We start from the raw sequence: 16,781 nt of genomic DNA, 5'->3' as shown, positions 1-16,781 counted from the left end.
TACAGCCTGAGAAAGGAAGACATGCTAGCAGGTACTAAGCAACATCAAAAACTTTATTGCTTGGGGAAAAGGACGTATTCAAACTGGTGAAAGAGTTTGAGCAAATTCATTCATCATATCGATAGCCAGCCTATCAGGTGCATGTAGTAATCATATCTTGTGAAACCCCCCCAGTATAATTTTATAATAAATACCACTAACAGCACTTGACTTGAGCATTCATAGGTTTCATACTCTTTCTCTGTATGTTTAGCATTCGTTTGCTCTGATGTTGATGCACTTGCTGCTTTTTGAGCAGCTCTTCTTTTCTCCACCCCAGCGGACCGCTTCTTCTCTTCTTTCGTTGGCCTCTTTTCGCATTAAAACTGATTAAGTCAGTGTTTCTGTTGCAATTACTTAGTATGTTTTCTTTCATTTTTCACTTAAGCTGGCACTTAAGTCTTTAATCTGCCTGAAGATTGATTTAAGATATGTAGAGGTAGGGGAAGTGATGGCGAAGGTGGTAGGGATGAGAACGGCGCTTGTACTCATGCACCACACGGACGTCAGTCATCACCCCGAAAGCAGATAGTAGATGTCACGTAGTATATGTATACCAAATTTCAAGTCAAAAGATTAAACGGTTTGCAAACTACAGGTAATTGAAAATCTGGAGAGACAAACGAACAGCCACGGTAGCGTATTATATATAAAGATGCCTTGTCTGAAGAGCGACATCAGAAGAGAACAGAGCAACTTCAGAAGAGGGCGTCCCGTGCAGCCGTTTCGACCTTATCATCAGCAAAGACTTTCATAAACAACTATGAGTGCGAGTTTACAAGCCACCTGTGACATTCGTCCTTGACATCTTTACTTTTTCGTAAGCTTTTTCTAAAGACTATATCTATTCAAACTTTACTATCAATCTTATTTTCTATTATTCTTTTTTTCTATTTGGTATTATTATTCATGTAGTAAATATCACACTGCTTTTTAACTTTTTATGCTTTGTCTTCATGTCTAGAGTGATTGAAGTAATAAGGTAGATTTCTTTGATCACCTGGTGCAGCCAGAGGTTTGCCATAAACTCTGTGCTGTGAGATTTATTAAGGCTAAGGGTGAGTGCTCCACTCAAAAGTAGGGAACAGTATGTAAAGTAAGGCATTCTTGGTTGATAAATGGCCTATAGCCAAGGATGTTGAGCCTTTCTATGTTTAAATGTATTCCTAGAGACTAAAGTAATATTTACATCTGAGATATATTTAAAACATCGTATGTTGTGTGTGCCGACAATAAGTAAGTCTCTTGAAGTACCAGAAGAGCGTCAGGCTGTGCTATTCCTAAGGCACTTGAATAGTTTAAAGCGCCAAAAGGTTAACCAGCTGTGTATGGGTCATTCATAGGGCACTGTTGATTTTCTGTGTGTATGCATATATCTATGTGTGTGTGTGTCAATCTTAAGGTCCGACAGTAGACCAACCCGGTAACGAACCTGATGAGTACACTTACCTCTAGGTAAAGGGAAAGTAGAGGGAAATATTGCAATAACACACATGCCATCAACTTGTGTATGTGAAGGGACTTCTGCCAATGGGACCCAGCATACCTTCCTTGTTTTTTCTGGCTTTCACCAGGTTTTCGGATAATCTCTGAAGCTTCTTCCCAATGGAGTTTTTTCTTCTTTCTAAGTTCATCCCATTCTTCATATCTTCTTCCTGTGAAAACAACAGTCACATGCTGGGTAGATGACCAGAGAAAGTGACAAACAAGAGATGAAGTCCTGGTTGAAGCCCTCAATGGTCACTTCTCATTTTAATTTTTTATATAGTCAGGGATTACTGGACTCAGTCCATCAAACTGAAGTCCCAAACCCACTAATGCCATCTCATTCAACCCAACCGACTAAACTCAACTATAATCTACCCCATTCCACCAAACACAACACCATCCCAGTGAACCTAGCCAACCAAATAAAACCCCCTCACAACATGCAGTCAAGTCCACTAACACTCTGCTTCATCCTAATGAATCAAGTCTCTCCTCACCATCACACTTAAGTCTAACACAAAAAATTACAAGGAAAGACACAATGAAGAAAAACTTACAAAATAATCTGCCAGCAGGAATTCTGCTTTGTTGTCTCTTTCCATAAAGGCTGTTTCTTCCACTAAGGTCTGGATATCTTTTTCAACATCCATCTTCTTTACTTCTTGATCTATTTGTCTATAGAACTGAGAGACACATTGAACACACATATATCATCTGATTGCACTAGATAGATGACAGGTAGAAGAAGAGATATTCATGTTACTCTAACTCTTTATAGTGAGCCTAATGAATGAATAAACATAGGGGATTGGGAGATGGATAGAAGAAATCAAGTAAACCAGTCGCTGCCGTTACTATACTGACTCTCAAGTTAGAGTAAAAAGAAAATGAAAATGGCCAGGAGAATTAAAAGTCAAAGATTTGTTCAAAAGCCAAAAGCAGAAGTCAAGAAGTCAGAAGTCAAAACACAATCGAAAATAAGGATTTTAAAAAACAGGAAGATCTAAACAATGATCTTTAATGTAGCGAAACAAGCATTATCCACCAAGCTCAGATACCCCAGAAATGCCTGGGGCATATATATATATATTGTCAATATATATATTGTCAGGGATGCCAGGGGCCATGACCCGGCCGGGACATCATGAGGGACCGGATGTGGGTCTGCGCCCACCCTGGATCACGCGGGGCTCGCCTTCCTGGTTACTCTGGGAGCCACGGGTACAGGGCATGGAAGCTCCACCCTGTAGGGGCCCGTGGTCACCGGCAGGAGGCGCCCCAATGCCTTGGGGACCTGTTACCCCAGCACTTCCGCCGCAGCTGGGGCGTGGCCAACGGGGGAGTGTCGGAAGCACCTGGAGCTCATCCTGGGCTGTTATAAAAGTGGCCGTCTCCCTTCATTCGAGGCTAGAGTCGGGTGGAAGAAGGACGAGGCAAGAGAGGTGAGTGGAGGCGGCCCGAGAAGAAGGCATTTGTGGCCAGGACTGCGTGTGTTGGGGTTTGTGCACTTTATTTGTGTCTGTGTGACCATTGAACTATTGTAAATAATTGTAAATAAATGTGTGGTGGTTTGAAGAACAACATGTCCGCCTGTCTGTGTCCGGGCCGGGTTCACTATATATATATATATATATATATATATATATATATTTATACTGTATATATATATATATATACTGCTCAAAAGAATTAAAGGAACACTTTTTAATCAGAGTATAGCATAAAGTCAATGAAACTTATGGGATATTAATCTGGTCAGTTAAGTAGCAGAGGGGTTGTTAATCAGTTTCAGCTGCTGTGGTGTTAATGAAATTAACAACAGATGCACTAGAGGGGCAACAATGAGATGACCCCCAAAACAGGAATGGTTTAACAGGTGGAGGCCACTGACATTTTTCCCTCCTCATCTTTTCTGACTGTTTCTTCACTAGTTTCACATTTGGCTACAGTCAGTGTCACTACTGGTAGCATGAGGCGATACCTGGACCCTACAGAGGTTGCACAGGTAGTCCAACTTCTCCAGGATGGCACATCAATACGTGTCATTGCCAGAAGGTTTGCTGTGTCTCCCTGCACAGTCTCAAGGGCATGGAGGAGATTCTAGGAGACAAGCAGTTACTCTAGGAGAGCTGGAGAGGGCCATAGAAGGTCCATAACCCATCAGCAGGACCAGTATCTGCTCCTTTGGGCAAGGAGGAACAGGATGAGCACTGCCAGAGCCCTACAAAATGACCTCCAGCAGGCCACTGGTGTGAATGTCTCTGACCAAACAACCAGAAAGACTTCATGAGGGTGACCCAAGGGCCCCATGTCCTCTAATGGGCCCTGAGCTCACTGCCCAGCAGCATGCAGCTCGATTGGCATTCGCCATAGAATACCAGAATTGGCAGATGCACCACTGGTGCCCTGTGCTTTTTACAGATGAGAGCAGGTTCACCCTGAGGACGTGACAGAAGTGAAAGGGTCTGGAGAAGCCATGGAGAACATTATGCTGCCTGTAACATCATTCAGCATGAGCAGTTTGGTGGTGGGTTAATGATTGTCTGGGGAGGCATATACATGGAGGGTCACACAGACCGCTACAGGCTTGACAAAGGCACCTTGGCTGCCATTAGGTATCAGGATGAAATCCTTGGACCCATTGTCAGACCCTATGCTGGTACAGTGGCTCCTGGTGCACGACAATTCCTGGCCTCATGTGGTGAGAGTATGCAGGCAGTTCCTGGAGGATGAAGGAATTGATACCATTGACTGGCCACCACACTTTCCTGACCTAAATCCAATAGAACACCTCTGGGACATTATGTTTTGGTCCATCCAATGCCACCAGGTTGCACCTCAGACTGTCCAGGAGCTCAGTGATGCCCTGGTCCAGATCTGGGAGGAGATCCCCACAACACCGTCTGTCATCTCATTAGAAGCATGCACCGATGTTGTCAGGCATGTATACAAGAACACAGGGGCCATACAAAGTGCTGCGTACAATTTTGAGTTGCTGCAATTAAATTTTGGCAAAATGGACTAGCCTGCCACATCATTTTTTCACTCTGATTTTTGGGGCGTCTTTGAATTCAGGGCTCTGTAGGTTGATCATTTTCATTTCCATCAAACGATGTGGCATCCTTTCGTTCCTAACACATTACCCAGTCTATATCAGTATAAATATCCAGGAGGATTTCTTTTTCCCATTGAGATCTGATGTGTTTTCAAAGTGTTCCTTTAATTTTTTTTAACCAGTTTATATATATTGTAATGACCCGGCAGTCAGCGCTGGCGGCATGGTGCATTGTGGGTATTTCTGTAACGTTACTGTTTGTACTGGGCAAGCAAGGCAATTGATTTCCTGTTGTACTATAAATGTTATATGTGTTTGTGTTGCAGTTGCTTGGGTGGGCTTGGGTCATTTGCAGCCCAGGAGTGGTAAGTGTAACAGTTATATTGAGCTTTGTTTCTGACTATCTGCTCTAATAAAGAGATACAAAGGGACAGAGCTGTGTGTTGCTAGATTCCATCTATGCAATTATGTACGGAGACACTCGGGGTCGTGTGGTGTATGGGACACGAGTGCTCGCTTGCTAAAGGAGCTAGGTACAGCTGCGTGCATGGCGCTGGTATTCCGCTGGCCGACCAGCTTGGGGGAAGTGCGCAGTAGAGTTCGGCTCCGAGAACTTCAATACTCAACCACCGGTTGTTACAATATATATATAAATCTTGAATAGTTTTACTGTCAAATAATGCAAAGAGTATGCGACACATGTTTCGCCCTAATTCTGGACTTATCAGGCGTACACACTCACTGCACCCCTTCTTGGGGATCGAACCTCGGAAGTCAGCGGCGAAGCCTCTTTACGTTGCACCACGGCGTGTGGATCGTTTATTTGACAGCATGTAGATCGAGGTAATTACATTCATGTAATACATTACCTGGTAGGTAACCACCCATACAATCAGATTGTGATTCAGACTATTAATGCCATGAATGTAATTACCGCGATCTACATTCTGTCAAATAAACAAACCACGCGCCGTGGCTCAACGTAAAAAGGCTTCGCCTCTGACGCTGATGTCCGAGGTTCTGTCCCCGAGAGGGGGTGCAGTGAGTGTGTATGCCTGATGAGCCCAGAATTAGGGCGAAAAAGTGTCGCATACTCTGCATTATTTGACAGTAAAACTATTTAACATTCTATGATCTGCTTCTCGCCACTGAAAGAGGGCACTGTGGCGGATGTTACCTGACTTGCTGACCAACCACAAGCGTTACCTGGTTGGTAACCACCCATACAATCAGATTGTGATTCAGACTACAAATGCAATATATATAAATCTGTATATATATATACCACTGAGTCACTCATCACGAAATGTCCCGAAGCATGATGACTTGGGGCTTGAAATTTGGAATGTAGGTTACCCTTGGCCCATTAGGTGCTCGCTAAGAAACGGTTTTAAAAATTTTGTGGTCCAAGCACGTTCTGTCTGTCTGTCTGTCCACTTTTCACGAGAGAATTACTTAGCGGATTTAGATCAGGTTCTTTTCTATAATTTGCTTGAACTTTCTGGTTGATTTTGTGACTTCTCTCATCGCTAAGTACCAGAATTCGCATGCAGTACCGATGTATTTATGCAAATCCAAGAGAGTGGCTGTGGGCCGAGAGCAGGGAGCCAGGGCCTTCCTCGTTCCCTCACTAACCTCTGTTCGAGTTGGTCTACGTCTGATCACGTGATGCAGTGCACATGGCCTCCACTTAGCTAGTGATACCTGTTTGTTAAACAGACATTATCGGCTACTGATTGTTAAGGAGCAACATTTGATGTTTTTGAGAGAGAGATCAGACCTACGTGTGTTTTACAGGGCAGCTGCAGGACAAGCACATTAGTGCGTCTTCCTTGATTGTTAATTTATTTTTATTTTTAAAGTTGTGGTTTTTTTGTAATTATATTCTTCTCAAACAATTAAAAAAAAACACTTTATTTTCCTTGCGAGCAATGCTGGGTATTTCAGCTATGTTAGCTAGTAAAAGATAAAAAAAAGAATTACAGGTTATCAATTTACCACTCTTGAAACAATTTTTGGTTTTGCCTAAGTAGGACATATAACTCGATGGCTTGCTTTGAACTTCTGCCGGTAATGAAATTTCACTAACATTTTTTCTTTTATGGGAGATGCCATTTGTGTTTGTCGCAAGTAGCTCCACAATTCTATCCCTGAGTTGGGTTCACTTTGAAAGGGTGCCATACTGTACTGTATATAAAATAAAAAATGTAATATTAAAGTAGACACAGTACATACTGTAGAGAGAGTTTGCCCAAAACTAGAAATATGTTGGTGATACTTCGTCAGGATGTCACATAAAACCAGAATTCTTTGTTTTTCCAGTTCTTGAATGCTCTGAAATGAAAAGGCACAGGGAAAGAAACCACAAAGAAATCTAAAATTAGAAATAATTATAATGCAGAATATTGCAGCTGCTACCATATCATCATATTGCTTTGTCTGTTCTGACAAAAATGAGCTGCAGCATCCTGACAAGTATCAGCACCTCACTCATCAGCAGCATCCAGCTATTCATATCTCGCCAGAGCCGCGCATCTCAAATCTTCTGACGCTTTGCTTTTAAGCCCTTTCTGATGTTTTTCTATTTTTAATTTAAAAACGCATGGCCTCTTTGAAATTTCTGTTCTATGAGCAGGTGCGTGTGTGACACCTAGCGGCCCCTATCGTCACACTTGGCTGTTGTTCCTTCTGGAGCCCACTGACCTGGTAACAGTTCTTCAGGGTGGCTTCCCATTTCAGTCGGATCTGATGTCCTGCCACATTCATGTTGAAGTATTCTTCATCCAGCTTTGAAAGCGCATCTTCCAATTTTTTCAGCCTGTTTTGCATCTGTTGTAATGACATTATCATGAGTGAAATTCATTCAGAGCAACTAGTAGAACGAGCATGATAAAGAAATCAATGAAGGAAACATGAATAAGAGAAGTACGACATGCAATCACTGAGGCTTATGTCACACGGCTGTACAAGATTAAGCGGTAAATAGAAATGTTGTGTTACGGTCAGGCTTTATTCTCAGGTTTGTGTTTATTTTTCTTTTTTGGTATTTTTGAAGTATTTTTCATGCTTTTAATTGTTTTGTTTTCTTAATACTGTTTGATTTTCTTGATTTTCTGTGTTTTGTGGTCACTCTGACGTTACTGCTCTTTTTGCCTTTTTTTTTCCTGAGGGCAGACAGAGGGTTCCAGTAGTGGCTCATTGACAGTTGTTCAGAGTTGATTTTCTGGTTTTTGGATTTATTGCTTTGTTTTGTCTTGGTAGAGTAATATTTTACTTTACTTTCCCCTTTTGTATTATTAATATGTAGCCTTTGTCAGAATGCCTCAGATCTCCCAGACTTACCACTGTTTATAAGGTGTTGTATTTTATAACTTCTTCCCACCTTCCCTTCTACATTTATAACCTCAGGCAATTAGGTGTAGTAAAAGACAAGCAGGAGTTAAGTTACAATTTACAGTTAAGATGAATATTCTTCCTAAGCTTCTGTTTTTTATTTCAAAACATTCCAATATACATTAATAATAAACCATTTTCTAAGCAATTAGATTCAACAATAACCTCATTTATTTGAAACTCAAAACATCCACATATCCAAAGAGCGACCCTATAAAGACCAAAGGCAGAAGGTGGCATGGCTCTACCCGACTTTCAGTTTTATTACTGGGCAGCAAGCATACAAACAATAAACACTTGGACACAAATAGATGAACATACACAGGCTTGGTCCGCAATAGAAATAAAATCCTGCAGTACTTCTTTATATTCCCTGCTCTGTGCCCCAACAAATGTAAGTTATCGCCAATATACTAATAACCCAGTTGTGCTTCACTCACTCAGAATATGGAACCAATGTAGGAAGAATTTTAAGATGGAGAATCTTCTATCTGTGGCACCTCTGCATGAGAACCACCTCTTTCAACCCTCACAAACATATGCAGTTTTTAATATCTGGAAAACATTTGGGATTAAATTGCTTAGAGATCTTTATATAGACAACATCTTTGCATCCTATGAACAATTACATTTCAAATTTAACATTCCAGCTACACATTTCTTTCACTATCTTCAAATAAGAAACTTAGTTAAACAGAAACTGCCCGATTTCCCTCATCTCGCAACCTCCTCTATGCTGGAAAGAATATTGCTCAGTTCGGAGCACTCAGACAGCATTTCTGCAATATATAAAATTATTTTACAGTCCCTCCATTTCAAAGATCCAAGAAGACACTGGGAAAAAGATCTCTCACTCAACATATCAGAAAAGGAGTGGAAGGTAGCAATGCAGAGAATTCACTCGAGCTCCATATGCGCAAAGCATACAATTATACAACTCAAAATTATATATCGAGCACATCTGTCTCGACTAAAACTCTCCAAAATGTTTCCAGGGCAGGACCCAACCTGCGAACGATGCAACCAAGTCCCAGCCTCACTGGGTCACATGTTCTGGGCCTGCACCAAATGAACATTATTCTAGATCAAAATTTTTAATTACCTTTCAGACAGCCTTGGACTCACAATCCCTCCTAACCCATTAACAGCTGTGTTTGGGGTTCTTCCAGAGGGGCTTAAAGTGGAGAAAGACAAACAAACTGTGATCGCCTAACCCTAACCCTAACCCTAACCCTAATTTTGCTGAACTGGAAGAATCGTAACTCTCCTCTTTAAGTCAGTGGTTAACTGATGTTTTATACTATTTGAAATTGGAAAAAAATTGAATTCTCAGTTAGAGGATCTGTGCAGAACTTTTTCAAAACCTGGCAGGATCTCATCAATAATATTTAAGAATAAGCTCTTAAAGCACTGAGGAAATAATTCTCTTCACATTTCTTTTTTTTATCTGCCTATTAAACTCATCAATTTATGTATTTTGACCAGTTTTACTCCGTTGGCCATGCTCTCTTTCTCAGGGGTGGGGGTTGGGTTGTTTTCAATCCTATTTTTTGTAAAAATTGATCTATCTGTATGGAATGATTATAATAAAATCAATAAAAAAAAGCTACAATTTACATAATGTAGTATTGATAATATTCATAAATAATAATGGGGCGGCATGGTGGCGCAGTGGGTTCACTTCCCGGGTCCTCCCTGTGTAGAGTTTGCACGTCCTCCCCATGTCTGTGTTGGTTTCCTCCCACAGTCTAAAGACGTGCAGGTTAGGTGCATTGGGGATCTTAAATTGTCCCTAGTGTGTGCTTGATGTGTGTGTGCCCTGTGGTGGGCTGGCACCCTGCCTGGGGTTTGTTTCCTGCCTTGCGTGGTGGGACTGGCTCCAGCAGATTCCTGTCACCCTGTAGTTAGGATATGGCGGGTTAGATAATGGATGGATTGATAAATAATACCAATATGCAAAGTATATTTGAATACTGGCAACCATACAGCCTGATAAATGCTGATGTGTAGTTTCAGGCAGCACAAAGACTTGTTAAGTTACTTAAAATGTCTCTAGTTAAGTCCTCATTTTGTAGACAGCTATCTTCAGAACAGGCTGCATGCCTGTCTCAATATGGCTGCCGTGCTGTGCTCTTCATTGTGTTGTCCTTTTCAGTTCATGGTGTGTGAGGTGGTCTTTCATCAGTTTGGTAAGAGGGGGGGTAAGCAAGCAAATTTATAGGTTTTCTGTTCAACCTCTACAGCCAATAGGACGTTGTGATACTTAAAGGCTTCTGATACAAGCCAATTCCAAACAGCCATACTTCAGACCAATGGGGCAGAGAACAGTGTCACACCTTCCACCCCCAAAACCATTTGTTAAGGTGAAGTTTGCCAGCTAGGCAGTCTGGCGTTCCTGTGGTGGTTGACTGAGAGACACCAGCAGAGAATCGCTTCCCAAACTTGTTTGAGGCACTTTACCCAACCCTGTCGTTAAATTACAAAGGACTGGTTCTTAAAAGGGGGTAAGGGGTTCTTAGCCATCTAACCATTGCTGTTCTTATCAATGATAGACATTAGTGTTACAAGTTACCAATAAAGACATACAAAATATTTATCAACTTATATGCAAAATTTCACACCACAGCATGCTTCTGTCTTTAGGTTTTTGATTCTTGGATTATGGTTTCAGACTAGTTTTTGTTGGGCCGTCCATGATCCTTTTTATTTATTTGAGAACGAGGATCTCTACAGTGCTTCTGTCGTGAATTGAAGTTGTTACAAAGGTAAAGGGGGTGTCACTGGCCAGGCCCCCTTTACCTGCCTGGAAAATGCCTCACCTCGATGGGCTTAATCCCAGCTCCCTTTCACAGGCCCACAAATGCCCCCAAAAAATGCCAAGCAGCTGTCAATGAACCACTGCTGGGACCCTCTATCTAATTTCAGGAAAAAAGCATCAGGGACGACAAGGTGGCCCACTCACAAAACACAAAGAATGGAGGAGCATTTAAAGATAGAGGATATAAATGTTAAACAATAACTAAATGTAGCAATCAAAAAGGGAATGACCCCTGACTGTAACACAACAAGGGGCTGTGACTTTAGAATGAGTCCAACAAGAATGTGGAGGCAGAGCTGGAAGCTTGTTAAGGTTAAATTTCACACCAACATTAAAATGTTTTTCTTCACACAGAGAATCTTAGACACGTGGAATAAATGACCAAGTAGTATGGTGGACAGTAGGACCCTAGGGACCTTCAAAACTCGACTTGATGTTATTTTGGAGGAATTGAGTGGGCAGGATTGGCGAGCTCTGTTGGGATTAATGGCCTGTTCTCGTCAAAAGTTTTTCTAATGTTCTCACAACAAAACTGAGTGTGTGTGTGTAAGTGTGTGACCGGGCCTGAAAATGGAGTAGTGCCCCATCCAGGGTGGGGTTTCTGAATATGTGTTTTCCACAACAGGTCTTGCAGTATGGAGTTTATGGCAGGACCGAGCCTAATGGAACGCCGGTCAATTGCAGGTCATGCTCATTGGCGCCAAACCGATTTACAGTCTTGAATTAACAATGCATCAAAGTCTTTTATTATGTGGATGGAAAGCTGGAGAAAAACTACATCGAGATGAGGTGAGCAGGCCCATTCCACAGACAGTAACTGAACTTGGGCCCAGGAGGCATGAATCATCAGTTCAAACCACAATACCACCATCCCACAAACCAGTACAGGAAAATGGCGGGATGTGCCTTACTTATACTGCTAGGATGGTCTCCAGCCCTCCATGACCCTCAACTGGATTAGGTGGGCTTGTGAGTGATCTGTTATGTTTATCAGGCTAATCTCCCTCTAGATTTGGGCAGACGCCTACAATACCACTGAAGAGATTCTTCTCAAGCGTTTACCTAAATGACCTGTACGTGGATCAATAATGACTGTTTACTGAGAGAGTTTAGTACAAGAGATATGCCACTTTGTGAAGGTCACAACTCTGTGTTCTGATGTTCTCCCAACCTGGACAACCAGATCTGACTTGACGTGCATCCAGGATTTTGAAGAAGCAAAAACAAACTGCAAAAAGGTAAAAAATCAATAGCAAAAATCTGTTAAAATATTACCTTTTGCTTTTCTTTCTCCGTTGCCAAATGTGAATTTGTTTCAATAAACCTGTAAAGTGATTCGTATTCCTTTGTTGATAAATATAGCTTCTTTTTAGCCTGTTGAAAAACAATTTTATAGGAATTAATTTTAGACAATCCAAAAGGAGTTTTTAGAAATAGACAGTAAAGGACAGACTGACATTATCTATTTTTGCAGTGGCTAGAATCTAAGTCCTGGATTAAAAAGCTGCCACCACATACACTTAAAAGTGTCATATTCAATGGCGGGACCCCTTGCGGCAACTACAGGGGGATAACACTGGTCTCTGTGCCAGGTAAGGTCCTTGCTAGGGTCGTCAATCCGTAGGATCCGTAATCACCTGCTCACCTACCAGTGTCTGGAACAGTCTGGTTTTATGCCTAAGAAGTCTACCATCGACCGCATCCTGGCACTGAGGGTTCTCATGGAGCACAAATGCGAATATCGGCAGAGTTTCTTTGCAGCCTTTGTCGATTTTCATAAAGCGTTCAACTCAGTTGATCGAGCTGCCCTGTGGGACATCCTGAGGGTTCGCAGGATCCCCTCGAGGTTGCTGGATATCATGGCTGGCCTGTACACTGGTACTGTGAGTGCTGTGCAGAGCGGAGGCAGGACCTCTGCGTTTTTTCCAGTTGATCCAGGGGTTCATCAGGGGTGTGTTCTGCTCCTACTCTGTTCAATGCATGTATGGACTGGGTGTTGAGGAGGGTCGTGGGGTCCAGTGGCTGTGGGGCATCTGTTGGCGAAGAGAGATTCACGGATCTTGACTTTGCTGACGATGCTGTGATCTTCGCTGAGTCAATGGAGGCTCTGATCACGGCGCTCAAGAGACTGAGTGTCTGAGCTTGCAAGTGTCCTGCATAAAAACCAAGATCAGGCCTTTAATGACCTCTTGGGGATAGCCATCAGTAGTGTGTCTATCTATGGAGAGAGTGTCAACCTTGTCGAGAGGTTTACTTACCTCAGCAGTGACATTCATGGCTCTGGTGACTCTTCCTGTGAAGTCAGTAGATGTATTTGGAGAGCATGGAGGGTCATGAGGTCATTGAAAAGGGGTGTGTGGCGCACCTGATATCTGTGATAAAGGACAAAGGTCCAAGTCTTTAGAGTCTTGGTGCTTCCTGTCTTGCTATATGGTTGCGAGACGTAGACGTTATCCAGTGACCTGAGATGAAGAATGGACTCCTTCAGTACTGTCTCTCTGGAAAATCCTTGGGTACCATTGGTTTGACTTTGTGTTGCTTACGGAGTCCCGAATGAGGCACATTACCTGCATTGTGAGGGACCATCAGTTTCGACACTATGGCCGTGTGGTGCGTTTCCCTGAGGGTGATCCCGCTCATTGGATTCTCTTTGTGGAGGACCTGAGTGGCTGAACCAGGTCAAGGGGTTGCCCATGTAACACCTGGCTGTGGCAGATAGAGGGTCACTTCTGGAGGGTGGGACTGGACCGTCTGCCTCGGGGGTTGCCAACCAGGATCCCAAGCTTATTTCGTCATGTGGTGGGTGCAATTTCACCTGACTTGACTTGAACCATCATTAGAATGCAGACTCTGTGCCTTACCTGAACCATCATCAGAATGCAGACTCTGTGCCTTACCTGATAAGATGGTTGATAACAGACCAAGAAACATCGCATGGACTTCTCTCTGAGGTACCAGATGGAAGCCCAAAAGCACCAAAACTCAAGGATGAGTAACACTGATGGGCAGAACTTTGCACCAGTGATCAACTAAAATGATGGGCTTATGTGCATCCAAGAAAACAATGGCAAGACCTTGAAGACCTTCCTTCAAACACCCATTGAAGACCAAATTGTCTCTTCCTTCATCAATCGTGGCCAGGCCATAACTTTGGCTGTCTATAGCAAGAATCCATAGCTTATAGGCTGTGGCTGTGACCAGTGCAGACCCTCTCCAAACTGTGGTCCTAAGCGGAATCATCTTCTTGGCATCCACTGCCCCATGCCAAACTCCCCAAACTGGCCGTCTCTGAATCCACTACATTACTGTTTCTTATAGCAGCTTTAATTTATAAATAATAAAATTATAAATAATAAATTAACAAAGAAGCATGCATCACAAACTTATATGACACTTTTTAACACCAGATGAAAATGATTTTTTTAAAAATAATCAACGTTTGAAAGTGAATGTTTAGGGGTTTCTTCAGTCTCTGTGTTGTTAATCACAACAGCATACCAATACGTTTTCTAAAGGCAAAGTCATCTATGAGGTCATCACGTCACAGCTTCTTGTGCAGAGTCTGAGTGGAGGCTGGTGATGGGCAAGCTACATGTGGTATTATGACAAGTAATCAGTTAGTAAATAAAGGATGGGAAAAAACGTCAAAATTAACAGTCTTTGGGTATCATTTAATATTGACCATAGTGAACTCAAGCAGAATGGAGTGGGCAGCTCTAGGAATGCACACCAAACTTTCAGCAAGTTGGGTTCACCTCATTTGTATCAAGACCACAAAAGACTCTTCCTTTTATTCCGTGTGTGCATATTTATTTTAATTTACCGCATTGTCTTCTACCTAAGCCATCATAACAGCTACGTAACAAAAGCAGGCGGCAATTTATTGTCTGACCTTAATCTGTTCGTTCCAGTTGCAGACAACAAGCTTTCCAGTCTTCTCTACAGCAATGTCTAACTGGGAAAAAAAACACAAAGAATTTTAAAATAATTGTATATATATGTACTTTCAGCATACTCAAATAATGCACACGGTAGCGAGTCAGTCAGTTGTAGTTTACATACAGCAGTGCCTTTCCTGATGACCAACAATAAAACATAACTGCGCACAACAGTGCTGCTCAGCACCCGTGGAAAGAAGAACCTGGCCAGAGTTAAACTAAGCTCTCAAATACCCATTACATTTTACCTGTGATTAAAAATAAGAAGCTATTAATTCTCTTAATATTAAACAAATTCCTTTTGGCATGTATACTGTTCAAAAGGTGAAGACTTTCACTGCAAAATCATGTAGTACTAGGGTGTTGTACCATGTTAGCCATGAATGCACTGAGAAGCCAAGCAAAATGACAGACACCTTTTATTAGCTTATTTTCAATATGCAAGCTTTCTGAAAACTCAGGCCCCTTGTTTAGGCAAGAAACTGGAGTGTCCTGTGTTTATATACACACTAGTGAGACATCTTAAATGTAAAAAATGAATAGACCCCTTCAGGCTATGACTCATTTAACAAGAGAGAAGAACAATGTAAGGTCAAGATCTTTGGATAAGATAATTGTCTAACAAAGTCTTTTGAAGCTTCTGATGAGTTTTTCCATACAATGTGGATCTGTAGACAGGTTAGCGGCCCACTTCAACAGCCATGGATACAGTGAAAGGGACTTTAAATCGCAGTGCTTACGGGCAACTTCAGAACTCGGCAAGAAACAAAAGAATGGGAAGTCAAACTCATGCTAAAATTTGAAACATAACAACATGGTTTGGACTGAGACAAGAGTTTTATGGCCGGGTATGAGGATTGTTTGCATCTCTCAGACTGACATAAACAACCTGACTACAGATCCACATTGTATGGAAAAACTCATCAGAAACTTCAAAATACTTTGTTAGACAATTATCTTATCCAAAGATCTTGACCTTACATTGTTCTTCTCGCTTGTTAAATGATTCTTAGCCTGAAGAGGTCGATTCATTTTTTACATTTAAGATGTCTCACGTAAAGATTCACCAATGTTGTTACTTGTCCTAGTGTCTATATAAACACAGGGAACTCCAGATTCTTGCCTGAAGTATCGCCATGACAGCCTGAGGGCTGAAGCTGGGGAGTCCTCTACAGCGCATCTTCAACCTGAGCCTGGAACAGGGGAGAGTCCCGAGGCTTTGGAAAACATCTTGCATCACCCCAGTCCCAGAGGTATCACGTCCTAGTGAGCTGAATGACTTCAAGCCTGTCGCACTGACATCACATGTGATGAAAACCATGGAGTGGCTGCTGCTTCACCACCTGAGGCCACAGGTCCGGCGCACCCTCGACCCTCTGCAGTTCGCATACCAGGAGAAGGTGGGAGCGGAGGATGCCATCATCTGTATGCTACACTGATCCCTCTACCACTTGGACAGAGGCAGTGGTGCTGTAAGAATTATGTTTCTGGACTTCTCTAGCACCTTCGACACCATCCAATCTCTGCTCCTTAGGGACAAGCTGAAAGAGATGGGAGTAGATTCATACCTGGTGGCATGGATCGTGGACTATCTTACAGACAGACCTCAGTATATGCGTCTCGGGAACTGCAGGTCTGACATTGTGGTCAGCAACACAGGAGCGCTGCAGGGGACTGTACTTTCTCTGGTCCTGTTCGGCCAACATACATTGGACTTCCAATACAACTCGGAGTCCTGCCACGTGCAAACGTTCGCTGATGACACTGCTATCGTGGGCTGCTTCAGGAGTGGGCAGGAGGAGGAGTATAGGAAGCTAATCAAATACTTTCTTAAATGGTGCAACTCAAACCACTTACACCTGAACACCAGCAAGACCAAGGAACTGGTTGTGGATTTTAGGAGGCCCAGGGTCCCTCATGGATTCCGTTATCATCAGAGGAGACTGCAGAGGGTACAGACCTATAAATACCTAGGAGTGCTGCTGGATGATAAATTGGACTGGACTGCCAATACTGATGCTCTGTGCAAGAGAGGACAGAGCCGACTATA

The 16,781-nt window shown here is 42.5% G+C and overlaps 1 protein-coding gene across 4 annotated transcripts in view; it reads right to left on the bottom strand.

The window, feature by feature from the left end:
• Positions 1-16,781, bottom strand: part of nostrin (nitric oxide synthase trafficking) — a 52,191-nt gene that overhangs the window by 14,650 nt on the left and 20,760 nt on the right. For all 4 annotated transcript variants that reach the window (XM_039757544.1, XM_039757543.1, XM_039757546.1 and 1 more), the window contains 6 exons: positions 14,686-14,748; positions 12,069-12,167; positions 7,286-7,411; positions 6,818-6,916; positions 2,085-2,210; positions 1,586-1,694 (listed from right to left, as the gene is read on the bottom strand). In XM_039757544.1, coding sequence (XP_039613478.1) covers positions 1,586-1,694; positions 2,085-2,210; positions 6,818-6,916; positions 7,286-7,411; positions 12,069-12,167; positions 14,686-14,748 — 622 coding nt within the window. The remainder of the gene's footprint in view (positions 1-1,585; positions 1,695-2,084; positions 2,211-6,817; positions 6,917-7,285; positions 7,412-12,068; positions 12,168-14,685; positions 14,749-16,781) is intronic.

This window comes from Polypterus senegalus, chromosome 6 (genome assembly GCF_016835505.1).
Source record: "Polypterus senegalus isolate Bchr_013 chromosome 6, ASM1683550v1, whole genome shotgun sequence".
Taxonomy (NCBI): Eukaryota; Metazoa; Chordata; class Cladistia; order Polypteriformes; family Polypteridae; genus Polypterus; species Polypterus senegalus.
This window is presented reverse-complemented; position numbering and strand designations above follow the sequence as displayed.